Source organism: Limulus polyphemus, unplaced genomic scaffold (genome assembly GCF_000517525.1).
Source record: "Limulus polyphemus unplaced genomic scaffold, Limulus_polyphemus-2.1.2 Scaffold2232, whole genome shotgun sequence".
Classification (NCBI taxonomy): domain Eukaryota; kingdom Metazoa; phylum Arthropoda; class Merostomata; order Xiphosura; family Limulidae; genus Limulus; species Limulus polyphemus.
The window spans coordinates 134,342-152,261 of NW_013667842.1; the positions used below are offsets into that span (position 1 = coordinate 134,342).

The 17,920-nt window shown below is 31.5% G+C and overlaps 1 protein-coding gene across 1 annotated transcript in view; it reads right to left on the bottom strand.

Annotated features, from left to right (window-relative positions):
• LOC106466347 (signal recognition particle subunit SRP72-like) overlaps positions 1 to 17,920 on the bottom strand; it is an 85,036-nt gene that overhangs the window by 28,505 nt on the left and 38,611 nt on the right. Inside the window, exons 6-10 of the mRNA XM_022394341.1 lie at positions 16,129 to 16,203; positions 15,649 to 15,766; positions 14,701 to 14,773; positions 12,666 to 12,746; positions 3,359 to 3,416 (exon numbers count right to left, since the gene is read on the bottom strand). Of these exons, the coding sequence (XP_022250049.1) occupies positions 3,359 to 3,416; positions 12,666 to 12,746; positions 14,701 to 14,773; positions 15,649 to 15,766; positions 16,129 to 16,203 (405 nt within the window). The remainder of the gene's footprint in view (positions 1 to 3,358; positions 3,417 to 12,665; positions 12,747 to 14,700; positions 14,774 to 15,648; positions 15,767 to 16,128; positions 16,204 to 17,920) is intronic.

Genomic DNA, 17,920 nt, shown 5'->3' on the forward strand with positions numbered 1-17,920 from the left:
TTGAAGTATCATTTAGCTCGGTTTCAGACCTTTCAAAATTGTAATATGTAACAGTGTGCAAATCACTGACAGTGAAAAACCTGGAGAAGATTAGGTTTGGTTTGAATTTTGCAAAAAGCTACTCAAGGACTATCTGCACTAGCCATTCCTAATTTAGCAGTGATGGATTGACCATAACACTATAATGCTCCCATGGTTGAAATGGTGAACATGGTTAGTGACAGGGATTCAAACCCACAACTCACAGATTACAAGTCAAGTGTCCTAATCACCAGGCCTTGCTAGGCATAGAAGATTAGGAATAGATGGACACGTTCTGCAGCTCGAATAACCCGCAGTTATAATGGTAGGTGGACGTGGTCATGTAAATATAATATATACTAATATAATCCAATAATAGAGATTTGTATGATAACTGATACTCCTGGATTGGATAAACCAGCTGGAATCTTTGATTGAGATGGTAAGGAGATTCTTCTTTACAATAACACCCTTAAACAATTCTAAGCACTGTGTGGGCTAACCTCAATAGGTATATCCAAATTGGAGTTCACTTATGTGGAGTTTACTATCTTGTGTGTTCACAAGATTTCAACCATCAGGCCCCAAGATTTATTTCTTACCCAACTTTGGAAAGTAAAAAAAAACCTTCTAGCCTATTTGGGTAAAAAAGAGAGACTTTTGTAATAAAGAATGCAAAATCACAAAACAAAGTACATGAATTATTTCATAGGGTGACTGTATGCTTTTTCAGTCTTTTATTTGTTGTCATTTACCCATTACTGTTTTTTCATTTCATTTATATTTTATATTAGAAGATGAGAAATATTCAGCAACCATTAACCCCCACAACCACCATCATGGAGACCTAGAATGGGATGTTATGCACTGACTGTAAAATGGGGATAGTACAACAATGCCAAGGTTTGGTGGTCACTATATACCTGAACACCATAATGTCCACAATACCCATTAAGAATACCTCATTACTGGCACTTGGTTGACCGTACCAACTATTTACAAGTTGAGTGACCTAGAAGGGAATCTCTAAGGTGGCCTTTCTACGGGAATTCAAGGTCAAAGTTGTGTGTTGCAGTGTCCCAGGCAACGCTTAACCACCAAGAACCTCACCTCCTCTTCACAGGGCACAACACATGGCAAACACTTGGGTGGATGTTTTGATCCCACAGAAGTTAAACTATACAGGCAGAACCTTCTACCTGGGAGGTCCCCTCACCATGTACAGGAATCCAAATCAAGAGAATATAAAAGGGCAAACCCTGTAATAGTGTAATGTAAAACTGTGAAAGTTAAAACAAGAAATAAATGAAATATTTATTGCAACAGTATAAAAGCAGCATAAATATAAGGAGGGGGCTAAGTTTTTATCAATTTTCCCTTAATTTACCCATTTTTACATTATGTTATCAAAGGTTTTGACATCATAGCTTTATATGGTATACCCCTTTACTATAAGGGCTGGTACACTAAGGCAAATATAAGGGGTGGTACATTAATATGATGAATAAACAAACAAAATGACACTTAATAAAATTTGGATGTCCAGTAAAAGTGGAAAAAATATAATTTAATAACCTCCTTAAACTCTAGCAAATAACATCTTGACTAGAATCATATGATAATTACTCGTGTGCAACTTACAGACAAGAGTAAAAGAGCATTAATTTTTTTTATTAAATCAATTTTATTAATCTAAAAAATCCAAAGTTACCAGTTTGTAGGTAATGAACAATTCAACATGCATAAACACAAAACCTGATACTAATCCTGTTATGTACAACAAAATGTCATGAACAATCAAGTTAATTTGAAGTAAATGTAATTGTCATATTTATTTGTATGTATCAAGATGCCCTTTACTCTGTTTGTGTTTAACTGTTAACTAAAAAGCCAACTTGTCCACCAAGATCCTATTTACCAAATGTTGACAACAAAAGAGTTTCACTAGCTAAACTTAAACATGTTTACAGCATGCTACTGAACTATGATGATCTCAGGTCAATATGGCAGCTCTTGTGGCCTTATGTCAGGCAGAAAGTGATTCATCAAATGTAATTTGAGCCATGATCAAATTTACTAAAACTCTTCTTGCTCTTATGAATTTATAAGAATTAATATCCAGTTTTGCAATTTAAACTTTAAGACAATGAATTAGTTTCTCATTTACAAATACTGTTGCCAAGTTTATATAAATTTTGGTGGTGCCCAAAAGGGGTCAGAGTCTAATACTTTTTACTTGTTGTGTGGAACGTTTTGGAAAATAATCTATTTGGAACATTGACTGAATAAATTAGAAAATGAACAATCTCTGCAGATATACTGTATAAAATGTTTACCCTAATAAAATATATTGTGGTTATATAATTATATCACTTGTTAGACAATATAGGCCTATTGCTTATGTATCAAACACAGTTGGAATGCATTACATTCTGCTATAAAATAATATGGAAAAAGGCCAAAGCACATTCAAACTAGAACCTTTCTCTTGCATTTCTTAGTTTTGTAAGATGGGTATAGAAGTATAGCTATTTCCACTTCTTTTCTCCTCTGTATTTTGATTAAGTATTTATTCATTTTTACTGGGCATTGAAAAATTTTAAATGAATTAACAGATGGATGGGAAGTATAACAATGCATCTACAGAATGCAAACATATGATGTCTGTATACAACAATAAAACAATATGATGTATTACTGCACATTTAACATTGCTAGTGTAAGGAACAGCTGTGAACAGTCACAAAAAGTTATCTATAAGCTTGTCTGTGTAAACAAACAGTTGATTGTGTAGTCAATGCTATGATAAATAACAATCTCATTTAACACACATTTATATCTTGGTAAGAATAAAACAGTGGGTATCATGACAGACTTCATGGGGGCTCTAACAAGCCCTTGCAAAACTCATTTTAGGGGGAACTTTCAAGCATCAGTGTGATGGTGTCTGTTAAACATTAAGGAATGCTTTCGTGTGGCTCTTTCCATACTACACATAAAATGTTTTGATCAGATTAAATATGCACTATAAAAACCTAACTTAAACAGTGTCTTAATGCTATTATATTTTGCATAGTTCTACAATAATAAATCTTACACAAAACTTACTAAGTATCAGAGTAAATATATATGTTATTATTATATATCTATAAATATTATTTTAACAGTCATACCATTGTGTATATTATGAAATTTCACAAACAACCAATACACCTATATTCCACACAAACCTTACTTAGTCTCACAATACACCTATATTCCACACAAACCTTACTTTAATAGTGTAACATTATTTACCTTATTTACTTTAACAATTATAATTCTCTTTTTTACAAACCTTATTCAGGGTCACAATGTTATTTGATGCCACAGCAGCAACAGACATATCAGTAGGCCTACAAAAGAAATTGCAATAATGAAAATTAATCCAATGTTTTTCTATTAGTTGTGTAATATTTATTGCACCTCTTGTTTTTAGGTAATATTTATTTCAAGTGTCCCTTTTATAAATTTATTAAGAAAAATATGTTATATAAAATGAATAGTGCACAGGTAACATGATAAATTAGTTATATTTACATAATAGAGGAGTCTCTAGTATCCACCAAAGCACAGGCACTCCTTAATGCCATTTCAGAGTAATTATGTAACACATTTGTCAGTACACAGTCAGACAGTATGATATTGTCTTTAGTCACTGACCACTGGAAAGCAACCAGCCAGCAACAGCATACTGCTATCTTTTTATAGTTATTTGTTGTCCTTATTTATTTCTACTTTCTTAAATTATTTATTATTAAAAATTGAACAAAATAATACTAATTATTATTATTGTGTACAATTTTTGTTTCAACAATTCTCAGTACAAATAAGAGGGGATTGCATTTTATATATTAAGAAGTGGATATCGAGATTGCTAATCACTGTTCAACAGTATAGCAGCAGGGCAAAAAAATGCAAACCCAGCCTAGCACCAACAAACCGGTATATAATCACATAAAACTAGAAACTAATGTATTCTCAAAATAATTCAATATTATTTAAAATACTTATAAGATATTAAGAACATCATTACTAATATATTAAGTATTCATTAAAAATAAAAGCTTTAATGACTTAAGTAAGATAGACAGATGATTCTACTATAATTTATACCTTTTTTCAAGGCAATGAAGTTCACATTTTCCTTATCCGACAATACATACCTCCACACACAGAAATGCTATCTTCCTTGCATGTTTGCCAAAGAGATTTGCCTGCCACTAGCCTTCAGGCAACCCCTATTTAATGGTACATGATCATATTATGCAACAAAAGACCTTTATTAACATGAGGGTGACACAACTTTCATGCATAGGAACTCCCCCTACACACTTGAACTCATGATAACTTGACTCTATGATGAGCTAGGCAAAAACATTTGTACCAGAAGTGATGAGAATGGATGGGAATATGTATGGAGGTATCCATCAGAATTATATTTTCAGATAAAGAAAATGATAATTCTGAGACAATAACTCACTTCTTCACACAGAAATGCTATAATTCCATGCTGAAATGGTGGAGGAGCTGGAGCAAAATGTTAACTAGATGAACTCCCTTCTGAAGCACCTGAAAGCAAGCCTATGGAGTGTGACACCCAATGGCAGGAGCACACCTGTGGGAGATCACATCTCGTCTCAACCAGGGTATACTCTTCACATGGAATGAAGTGGGAAGAGGCAAATAAGTCCCATGAGTTGCAGGGATAGGCAGAATGAAAACTTGACCATCCAAGCACTTGCACATAAGCAGTTGGTGAGCCAATACATATAGTGTGGTTTGGGCACAGTCAAACCATACTTTGAATGCTCACTTCTACTCTAACTAATAGACTCTAGCCACAGAAGGAAGGCACAGTAGTTATGTATTATATTTCTGTATAGTGTGTGTGCTCACCTTGACTCTACTGAACAGGCCCTGGTTGTAGGAGGAGGGCACATTAGTTATGTATCATGTTCTCTGTACAGCGTGTGCTCATATTGACTCTACTGAACAAGCAGGAGGAGGGCACAGTAGGTATGTGGTATATATTTAACCACACTATACTTACAGTGTCATCACCATTCCACTTCTCACCATATTATGCTAAGCCCAATGTGTGAGGACTCTCAATGGTCTACCATCCCAGCAGCTAGGAACTGGTAAATAGCAAGGAAGCCCCACCAAAACTCCAGCCAGAAAAGTCTTTTACTGGAGAGAGAGTGCAATGGGTGACCATGAAACCCGATTTTTAAAATTTGGCAAGTGCAAGCCTAAGAAGTAAGCAGAACACTTTTCTGGAGCTGGCATTTTCCATGATAGTTCATGGAATAGATAAGGTATGGATCAGATAATTGAGTATAATCATATACCACAAGGATACTTCAAGCAGTCTTGTGGAACATCCCATCACATAGTGATACCACAAGGATACTTCAAGCGGTCTTGTGGAACATCCCATCACATAGTGATACCACAAGGATACTTCAAGCGGTCTTGTGGAACATCCCATCACATAGTGAGCACTGGTAGAGCCAGAGAAAATGGGCTGAACACTTTCTGGTATCCTTGTTCAATGCAAAATTTGGGTAAGTATACTCTGGGAGGCAACACCAGCCACCTAGTAGTATCCTATGGAATTAAAAAATAGTTCTAAAAGAGAAATTGTACATAACCTTCCCATAATGGTGGGGGTGATTGAAAAATGGCGACTGGTGAAAGTTGAAATCCAGCAAGAGACAAAACAGCCAGATGTGAAAAGATGCCCGTCTGGAGGATTTTGTTCTAGGGCCAGTGAAGAGAAGAAGCAAGAGAATGAAAAAGGTGATAAATCAAATGGAAAAAGATGTGAAATACCCTGACAGCATCCACATCTGGAGATAAATATACCAACCAGAGGAGTTGAAGGACCAATCTAGTGAGGGTAGGAGGAGAAGTTCCTGGAAGAAATGGAGAGGAGAGGTTCACAAACAAAGGCAGCAGAACCCAAGAATGAAACCCTTGAATCCACAAAGTCCACTGAAGGAAGCACATGTGTGCATGCCCCAAAGGATTGACAAATTTTAGTAAAGCCAGAGTCCCCTAAAGTGAAAGAACCTCTTACATAGGATGACAATGAGAAGTACAAATCCTGAAGACCAGATATACTATAGCCTGCAGGCAAAGAGAAGGCTAAAATTGGCTGAGGCCAGAAATGAGGACAATGTCCAAAAGTACCAAGTATCAGACGGGCATGAAAAAAATAAGCCCACTCAACCAAGTAGCCAGCTGTAAAAGAAAAGAGGTGTGAGAAGAGGATACTATCCAAGGATGGGTCGAGAAACAATCATTCAAGCAAAGGAATGCCAACCCTGGACCATGATTACTGCAAGTGAAGGTTCTCATGATACCAATGAATACAAAAGGAGCCCACTCTATGTTGAAAGGAAGAACAGGATTAAGAGGCAAAGTTTAGAAAGAAGAAAAACCTGGGAAAATAAAGAGGACTGATGTTGTATAATGCCAGCCCAGGTCTCCAGAGAGAATTGGACATCACTGAAGACATCCAGGTGAAGACCATATAAACAAGGAGGAGAAAGAAGTACAGTAGAAAGGAATGTAATTCAACCCAAGGAGAAGTAACATCGGGGAAATAAAGTAACGAGGGATATAGCAAAAGTGAAACAGGATGAGCTGGTGGTATGAGAGGGAATACAGGAGGGTAGTGAGAAAGAGATGAAAATGTGATAATGAGGAACCAGAGATTGAAACAAAAGACAAGGGCCCAATCCCCAAGAAAGTCAAATAGGTATCAAAGCAGGGAATCAAGAAAAGGATGAAGAATTTCTAGAAGTCAGGACAAAAAGTCATGAACATGAGGAGGATGAGGCATATGGGCATTAGAGAGGAGGTTTTAAAGAAAGGAAACAGCATAAACCCTAATAGTAAGCAAGAAGGAAAGATAAGGTAAAAACCAGCAACTGAAATCATGGAGTAAAAATAAATATTAAAGGAAAGTACCTGAGAATGAAATACAGAAATAGATTTGAAGGAAAAGGTCATTTCACCAATGGTAAGACACTACCCAAAGCAAATCAGGTTAAATATGTAATCAAATAAATCAATCCCAACTGAGGAGAAAGTACTTTAGCCAATGGGACAGGAGTGGGAAGCCAAGGAAGCATGTGGCAATTAACAAACTGCTGAATAATGGCTGCAATGCCCCTGACAGTTAATGAACCTCCAGAAGCCAGAGCAGAAATAAAGCCTGTGTATGTAATATTGACATTCACACACACAACTAACTATACGTCACCTTTATTTAAAAGTAAAGTTTTCAAAAACAAAACCAAATTTTTTAACAAATATAAATCTATTGAACTCAGTAAAGAAATTTTGAATACGTCTATTAAATGCAATGCTGAGGAGAGGAAATGAAGCTATCACGAGTGCAAGTGCTTAGGGAAAGTTACTGAACATGGAGATTGTGTCACCCTTCTATTAGTGGAGGGCTTTTGTCACATGATGACTGATCATCCACCAGCACAGTTCATGTTAAAACATATGAAATCAGGTAGGAGTTGCCCTGATACTAGTGGCATGCAAATCTTGTAGGCAGACGCACAACAAAGATAGCATTTCTGTGTAAAGAGGTGAATTATTGTCTCTGAAGTTAGGTATTTTACTCAAAAGTAATCTAGCCTAGCACTGTCATTCATTTTGTCTTCTTCCCAGAGTTAACACATCTTAACAGTTAACAAATAAGCCTACTATTTGTTATCTGCTCAACACTACTGCAACATAAGCATAATTTAACATAAAACTGTTCAATCAAATTAAACTGATTCAAATTCATTATAGCACTCTCACAATAACTCAAAATTAATTTTAGTATTCATACAAAAAAAAATAAATAATAAATGGGTCTTAAACTAAAAATAAAATTCTGATAGCTTTACTCTCCAAGCTTAAGAAATTAGTAACTTGTACATTTTTCTACCATCACTATGTAAATGTTTAAAATGAACATGCCACTACAATCAGGGTTCAAAAAGAAAAAAAACAACTTATTCACAATAACAACACTTAGAAATAAATTCAACACTTAACAAAGCACACTTAATAAACAAGTGCCTGGCCAGAACTTCAAACCAATATTGATAAACAATTTATCATAAATATTAATAAATCAATAATAATGGAATCAGAAAGAAAAAACTTAATCCACCCCCCTAAAAAAAAGAATACAGCAAATACAATATTCCAACAATACTTTTCAATGTTTATGTTATACTAATTAGTATAGCATACAATCTTAGCTAATAATCCATATTTTAATAGTATATAAATTTTAAGTTCTTAATTGTATAAGGCAATATTTAAGAAAATCCTGAATTTCCCCTAGTGTGACACACATAAAACATTTTCTCTAGGTATCTTCTCCTCTCTATTTTATCCACCACCACTCCAAAATGTACAAAATTAAATGTAAATTACTCACTATAAAATTGTCATTGCTCAGACAAACCGTAATTTTTATAGCCTTCAATTTTGTTTGGTTACAGAGCTATCAAATAGTAAATCAGACCCCTCTTGTCACACTCTATCTTTCAGGATTTGTTAATAGTTCTCTCTTATATTTAATTATTTATTACCTATAACCAATAGAAAGTCAAAGTTTTCATTTATCAAATAATGTATTGTATAACATTGTGTTCTGAACAGATAAGTGTCAGTTGCACTTAGAGTACAAGCTTCGTTCCTGTGGGAAAGTTAACAAACTGCTTGGTTAAATTTGTAACAGCTCTTGTCACATAGTTAGAAAGCCAAAAAAATTTTGAGAGTTAGGGGAAATTGTCTAGTTTTGCATGTTATTAGTCTATGTTCTATGGTGCAAAATTTTATTAAATAAAAACTACTTATTACATTACTACAATTAGTATAAAAAAGTAGGGTTAACTGTTACTGACAATCAACAAGAAGAAAAAAAGAAGATTGGGTAAGTACTTTATTTCTTATTTTTCATGAATTTTGAGCTTTGTCAAACAATAAGAAAATCAACTTTTTTGCTATTGTTAATATTTTAGCAGCCCTAGCCATTGAGATAGAAGATCTTAAGTGTTGTTTCAAGAACAAATCTGCATTTTAAGATGGTTTTTGCATGTACGTTCTATTAGATATTTTGTAAAATTGCTGGGTGATCCCTAATATGAAATTAGAAATTAGATTTTAGAAATACCATTATGAAATCATTATGAAAAAAAACAAAGACACAAAGGAATATAAAATTAACTGGACAGAACTGTATCCTTTGAAGACATTAGGTTATTGTTATCTAGTATCAATTGACAAAGCACTCAGCCTGGTAATACTACATATTTGTTAGTAATCCATCTATGAGGTATCAATTTCTATTTCATCATTAGTTAACAGAATGATGTAGTTAGTCTAATGCTACTACAAACTTATTAGTGGTCCTATTGTGATGTAGCAACTTCTTTTTTATTATTAGTTATGGTTTTGTTTATCTCTTACATTTTCCATCATATTGTTAATTATCCTATATTCTTACAACTAGTATAAATGTTGATTTGCAATGACCCATGTTTAATAATATGATTACATATTTGTGCTTCCTTTTAAATGTTCCAACACTATGATGATAAAATAGACTGACTTTGCCGAAGCATTCTTTGTTTGTGTTGAGTGCAATTCCCATTTCACTAAGCGTACACAATAAACTGGCACTCAACTACCACTTCACTTTGTGGAAACTGTCACAAAACCTGCATTTACAACACATCACAAAAAAATTAGGATGTGGAGTCATCACAGGCCAATGTACTGGAAAGATTTTATACCTGGGTATTTAAAACAAAAAACTCACTGAAAACTCTTATCTTACAAAAAATATAATCCTGACAAATAACTCATGGAATAAAAAAATTGGGAGTTCAGCAAAAGAACTGTGAGAACTAATGGTCCATTACATGTTCTTGGTGACCACTGGAAATGTAGTATGGCATATTGCCAATGAACTAATGAAGAAACATGGCAGTAAAACTACCAAAGTCATTATTGGCAAAAATAATGGATGCTGTCAGTTATTTGGTAAGGAAAGCTGATAGATTTCTAACAAATGAAACTACAAACATGGCAGAGACATACATACATCTTGTTTGTAAATTTATTGGAGGGAAAAACTTTAACAGATCTCAAGGCAGGTTGTATAATGAACACTGCCATGGTGCAGGTCTATCTCTTCATCATGGAGCTTCATGGCACTCATGGGCTTTGAAAAGATCAACTCTTAAAAGCCCTTTCATTGTTATAAAGAAATATGTTTCTAAGCTGGAAAAGAAAAGAGCTGAATGCATAAGAAACTTAATGAAGGCCATAACAAAATAGAAACATGCAAATCTAAAAAGGAACAATTCGAACCTCTGGGAAATTCTAATTATGGTCTACAAGCTCAACAGTCATATGTGTGAAGAAATGCTGAAGAGTAGGAAAGAAGAAATTATTAAAAAACTACAGTTAACTGAAAGTGAAATATCACACCAAGAGAAAAAAACATGAAAGCAAGCTGAAAGTTTTGAGTGGAAAGAAATGCAAAGTGCATGTCTTACTGCATCTAACTTTGGATCAATATGCAAGAAACATTAATTAATCAACCAATAAGTCATCAATTTGGTAAATGAGCATAAGCAGAATGATTGAGAATAAAGATTTTTTAATTCACTTGTGTTTATATATTTATTTTGCCATCTCAAAAAAAACTTTGTGTATATTCCCAAATCTGCATTCTTATGTATATTAAAATTTAGACATATCTGGCAGATATCAGTGAACCACAATAACACAGCAGTAGTGAATGCACTTCTTGAATTATACACAAATAAAATGCATCATTTGTTATGGTTGATCAGTAAAATCATAAGTGGATGATTGGGTACTAGGAAAAGTATTATAGTTCTACTTCAGATTTTTGGAAATTAGTAAAATAACTGGGAAAATGTAAAATAATACAAAAATTTGAAACATAGGTAAGAATAAATTTACAGCAAGAATTATCTCATCTGATACAAAACCATTTGCTTCAACTGATTATCACAAGTACAAAAAGACAGAAGAAGGGTCTACATAAATTGAAAGGGAAGTGTGGTTTACAAAAGAGGTTATGACGTATGAAAAAGACAAAACAATGGCAGCATATGTTAAACCTATTCATATTCCATACAGCTATAGTTTGTGGCTAGGATAAAACTTGAAGAGTTCACGGAGTTCCAGTTATCAATGTATTATATATCTATCTATCTATCAACAGCCATTTTTGCAAATAAAATGTGTGGACTATTACCGAAATTACAAGTTTTCACTAAATAAAAAAAGAAAGACAAGACCATTTCTAACATTCACATTAAGTAGGTTGTGTACAGCTATACCACTTTGTTTGTGGTATAAAACCAAACAATAACTCATTGTCATGGAATTATTTATTTACTTCACAGAATAGGTGAAAATATATCAAATATTATTTCCATCTGCTCTTTATTATAATTTTTATCAATGCTATAATAAGTAGCTTGTATTGGATACTGTACCTTCACCACATACTACGTATACATTAAGATATTATAACATATACTCAACTTGTACTGTACTTTATCTAAATGTTGTGATAACTAATTCAAACATTGCTATGTCCTATTACCCTTATGAGTATTTGACCTCTGACTGAAAACTATATATTTTTGAAAATTAATTTTATGCACAGCATAATGAATATTTTGCTGGTTTATAACTACGTAGCTCACGATGGCTGTACATTTTGGTCTACTATCATTGCTGTTGTATTTTTTGCAGTCTATGAATGCCTTAGAACATTTAAGTCAGTTTAATGACATGGTAACAATCAAGAGACACTACAGACTGTATCTAGCACCATCTCTTTTTTCAGTCATAATGTGTTTAGTGCTATCTTCTGGGAAAAGTAAAAACTATTTCCCCATTATAACAACTTTTCACGTGAACAATGTTTTGTTTCAATTTTATATATTTAACGACACATATAAATTTGCCCATTTTTCTATCTACTTATTGACAACCATTCAATTAATTCTTTAAATGTCAAAGTTTTTTTATGTAAATTTTATTTTAGTGATTTTTGCTGTATTTTAGTATACATTTATTTCTTATGAATTCTGTGAAAAAAAAATCTATATTCCAAAAGAAAAAAAATTCTTCACTGTAGAATTGTTTCCTTTTTAAAAGCACTATATTAACAGCATATATATCCTTAAAGAAAACACCAACAGATTCAACTATTTCAGAGAAAAATGTGAAACAAGTTTTAAATTTAAAGTTCTTAAAATTTTTTTAATTGTATAATGGATTTTTAGGTAATGTTACCTATTAAAACATAATATAGATTCTCAGTTATACAATCATCATGTTTTCTTATTGAATAATCATCACTCAGTAGGTTATGTTCCACATTTTAACTAAGGTAAGCCAGATCTTAACCTTAAATATTTAAAAAATATAACAATCAACATTTCAATACTTACGTTAAGTTCTTTAAAACAAGAAAATTCCTTTTAATGTATTAACACTGCTAATCTTTTACTACAGAGAAAGCCTACCTTTGTTTCAAAATGCAGTTATACTGCTTAAGAGCCTGTTCTGATTTTCCTTGCTGTTGTAGACAATAAGACATTTGTGTTCTAGAAAAAAATTTAATAAAATCATTTAGTGAAAATAAGTAAAAAAAACATTATTCAAAGAGAAAACAAAAATTATCTTACAATCTGAATAATGTGGAAGCCAAATTCTGCCAATTCAAAAACAGCTTTAGACTTCCAAACCCCAGGTTCTTGTAAATACTTAGCTACAGTTAATAGCTTTATTCTAATAAATGTTTTATTATTAAAGTTAATTATTTAAACATAATATTGTGTTTTCAAAAGTTCATCAAAAGATTTTCATAATACATTCTTCCTTGCATTTTCTAGTTTATATTTAACTTCAAGTATCAAAGTTCTTTTCATTCATGTTTATTGTACGGCATGCCTCCAGTGCTATAATTTATATTCTTCTTCAATGTAAAAGCTATTTTACATTCCTAGTCTTGTAAGCTGGTAGACATGAATATAAATTTCTCACTATTTAAAAAGTAAATAGCAACAAGATTAAAAAACAATGATTAAGTTTGCTGTGAAAATAAAAAAAATCTTCCTACAAACAAACATAAAACACTAAGTTATGATTATCTAAGCTTGCATTTTTGTGGAATAACAAATTTTACCAGCAGTTAAATCAATGTGTGCTTGTTAGTTATACTCTAAATGATCTTTACAATGAGATATGTTACACGGAAGTCTATGATCCAAAATTATACCACAGAAACAATTTATATTTCTCCCAGTCTAATTTTTAAAAAATATTGAAAAGAGCTTCCTAACTTTAAATAGTAGATATCTATTTAAATTATAGATCTATATTTTGTTAATGATGCAAATTTTGGTAATAGTACTGGTAAACATAATTTACTGATAATATTAACATCATAAAAACCAATAACATAAATGAGGAAGTGAAAAGTGATTATTATGTAAGTTGATAATTCAATTACATCTATTATGTAGTGTTATACTGTTTTGAACATTAACAGAGACAATATTTCTTTTTTAGTTTTGTAAAGTATTAAGTACTATCATTCTAATCAGTACCAAGTGCTTCATTATCAACATTTAATGACTAAAATGTTAATGATTTTGAATATATTCAATTACCAATAGGTAAGTTATTTATGTCTGAATTATACTTTAAAATAATTAAATCAGTACAATCAAAAGAATGTCAGAAATATAAATTATTACTATTTCTAAGATTACAATTTTAAATTACTGTACTTTTAGATTATTAGTTTATTCCCACTATTATTTTAGTATTTCATCTTCATTGGTATTCAACTAATGTAAAGTAATATATATATTTTGTATTAACTACCTATATATCACCAAATCTTGTAAAAGATCAATTAATAATTTTCTTATCTCTTTAGTGCAGTGTTTCTCGAATTTCTATTGTCATGATTCCTTCATTGCCAACCCCCATTTATGTTATGCTTATAGCACTAAATACCAAATATTAGAAGTTTATTAAAACAGTGAATGTAACTTAAATGTCAATGAAATCTAAGTGGATTTTCTAGCAAAGGGGCTTCAAGCCACACTTTAAGAGATACTTCTGATAGTGGAATACAAAAATATATGTTTGTGTGTATATATATATATATATATATATATATATACATACACACACACACACTTGCTGAATTCTATAGAGAAACATAAAATTATAAAATGGAAAATGAATTTCAATACTACATATTCCACATAAGAAGTGGTTTTAAATATTAAAAGTTTTCTTAATCTGTATCATAAGCTACACATAGAAATTTATTAAATTAGAAATTAAGTATTTTATGTTTGGGTGTAATGTATGCAGCCACTTTTGTTGGTTAAAATTGAAACAATTAGAAGACAAAATATCATCATGAACTTATTCAGAAACTTTTGATACAGCCTTTTTAAAAATATGGAGTATGAAACACACTCCAAACTGTTTATTGCCATGAAATATATTATTAATATTAAAGAGGAAAAACAAACATACACTATTATTCCTACTTCATCTTCAATTTCCTCTTCAGGAACTTCATCTTCTTCAAGAGCTTGTCTACAAAGATCTAAAAGTAAAACATTACACATTTTAACAAATAAAATAATAACATTCTGAACGTGAAATTACTCAATCCTGATATTATTTGAGTTGTAAGCTGCAGTGTTTCCTACAATTCACTTTAAACCATAGAAAAGTATGTTAAAGAAGATCAATTCACTTACAAAACTATTATTAAACCACATAAAAATTTTGAAAGTTCTCAATTTTTTCCATTTTCAAAATACATAAATTGTGAAAATATATAAAAATAACATACATACCATCCAGTTCTCAAAATAAATCAGTTAACATTATTTCTTTATACATGTACTCATAAAACTCATTCATTTGATGCAATATGCCAATATTAAAGATTCCCCAAGTTTACTAAAGAAGTGAAAAATAAGATGTTATCACAAACAGAAAATACATTTTAAAAGTAATTTTTAATGTTTGGCATACTCTTGTTAATATTTTTGTTAAAATACAATAATACTTGTAAAAACAAATATAATTAAACATACACTGCCTTTCAACTCATTACTTCAATGAAATAATGAAAATATGCTTGCATATGAAACAATGATCAATTGTGTGATACTTGTGAATTCACTTCAAACATTACTGACTTTCCAAATACATTTTATTAATATATTATTAACATGAAATTATTGTGTTCTATAAATTATTTTTCAAACAAGGTAATTAACATGAATTCAACTACCATATTACCTTGTTTCAATAGATTTAAGATTTGAAACAGCAATCCTCACAAAATGTTCACAGAAAGCAAATGTTTCCAAGATTTTATTGAAAAATTAATAATTTGGTGAATCAAGGCCATTTACATGCAACACTTATTTCAAAATTATTACATAATAAAACATATAATATTCATACTTTCTGCTTTCTTGAGCTTTTCTAAAGCATCTCCAAACATCTTCTCACCCACAAGAATGCAGGCTTTATTGTAACACAATTCATAGGTGTGTTCTCTCAACTGAGGGGGATTTTTTACCTATCAAAGATAATATCAGTTCATAATATGCATATATCACACCTGAACAAAATTTAGATAGCAATTACAACACATTAAAATGTATCTGGTGAACATTTCTTTCAACCATACTCAGACTAACATTTTGAAATTGAATTCACTTTTGCATATGGGCAAAGAATTTTACACAAGATTTGAATGCAGAATAAATGCTGTGGTACACCAAAGATGGTATATACTGCCCACATAAGTTAAAAAAAAAAGGACTTCAACATTGCTATTGAAATGAACTGGAAAAATGTGTGTTTAATAATACATCATAGTATTTAGTAGCTATTATTGATATATGTAATAAAAACTATTTCATTCAATCAATATCTTACCTCTTTTCCAGTTTTTTCACTCAAACTTGCAATCACAGCTGCTAGATTAGTCTCCCTTTCCTCTTCAAAATCATCCTCAGAAATACAAAATAAATATTTTTCCATTGTCATACTTTATAAACAAATTATCTTATTTCTGCCTAAAAAAAAATAATTCAAACCCACAAAAGAATTTCTTAATGGTCTAACTAGGTCTTAAAAATTTATTATAATTTTTCTTGAAGTTTTTTTTTTACAACAAGGGATAGAAACATACCTCAGTGAGAAGCGAGATCATACTTTAGAAAGAAAATATCATAATTTCTATCTAGAAAAGTTCCACTCCTGACTCTCAATGATTTTACTAAAAAAATCTAATTCTGGTACAATGAATTTTAATCATTCCTAATTACTAAAAACTTTTATATTGTAATTAATTTAGTCTTTTAAAATTTCATAACGAAAGCCTTCTTTAGTGTAGATAAAAAGAAGTTCCATTTGTTAGAAGATGTTCTTAATTATCACATTACTTTTAGTCAGTCCAATAATAATTTCAAATTAAAAAAATGAAAAAATACTGTATCAAAAGAAAAACCTTCTATTCAATATTAAACTAATCATCTATGCTAATTCATATAATTAGAAGAACAGGTCCATTAAGTCTTTGAAAATCAATGAAGACATCTAATTCAAGATGGTGCCACTTAGTTGTGGACAAACTATGTAAACAAGAACAACTTATCAGAGGATTATTGCTTGATTATAAACTTAACATGATGCATCCAGAAAACCACTCTGCCAGGACCTAGCTGACAAAGCACCCTGGTGACAGAACAAGTCCTAACAGGATACAAGCCTGAACAATCAGAAATAACTTACCTGCTAGTTACTGCTAGTTGTATAAAATTTGCAGAAATGATTACTTTGTTTCATTCATTGTAAATCCACAAGTTAGAAAAAACCTCTCCTTTGACTGCTGGAAAAGCTCACTTTAAAATCATATTACCATATCAAGGCATGATTTTTTGGTGTGGTCATCCAGCACATTCTTTCACATCAGCTTAAAAGTAAAGGAAATTTGGGCAAACGATGATGAACAAGGTACAGAAAAGAATGAACCGATTACATAGAGGCTTACAAGGCTTTAATGTGAGCCACATATCCAAGACTAAAATATACAAGATTTTTGCCAAAAAATAATAACATTTAGACTCCCATATTTTATTTTATAAATGTTTTTTGTGCTTTTTGATTAATTTTTGTATATTTACATCAGTTATACATTCACTAGCAGAGACCCGCAAAACATTTCCAGCCAAATTAGTATCTTTATTGTAACAGTACTTCTTTAAATATAACATTTCTAGCTCAATACAAACGAATTGTAATCGTAAGACAACGAAGTGTGTAAATCCACTTGTATATAGGCCGTACTTTATAAAACTTTAACTTATGTTAGGCCTAAGTTTACTGTATTTAATACTATCGATATATAAACTTATAATGTTATTCTTCGACCTAACGTCAAACCTTTTTAAAAACGTTGATAAGTTTTTAATATTCTGTTGTACAAAATGGTTAGTAAAGTATATTTACATTTCCCTTTTGTTGTTACTTCTAGTTTCATACAGCAATTGTAGCGACTTCATTACTGAGCTTTGCAGCTCTCTGCCGCAGGCAGACTGTTTGTCGTCGAGTGAATAATGCGCATGCGCGGTTTTTCTTGGGGAAACATTCTAACTGTTGATGACAAAACCTTGTCGAAACGTTGTACATTTGCTGTCATGTTAAACTTATATTAAAGTTTTTCTTC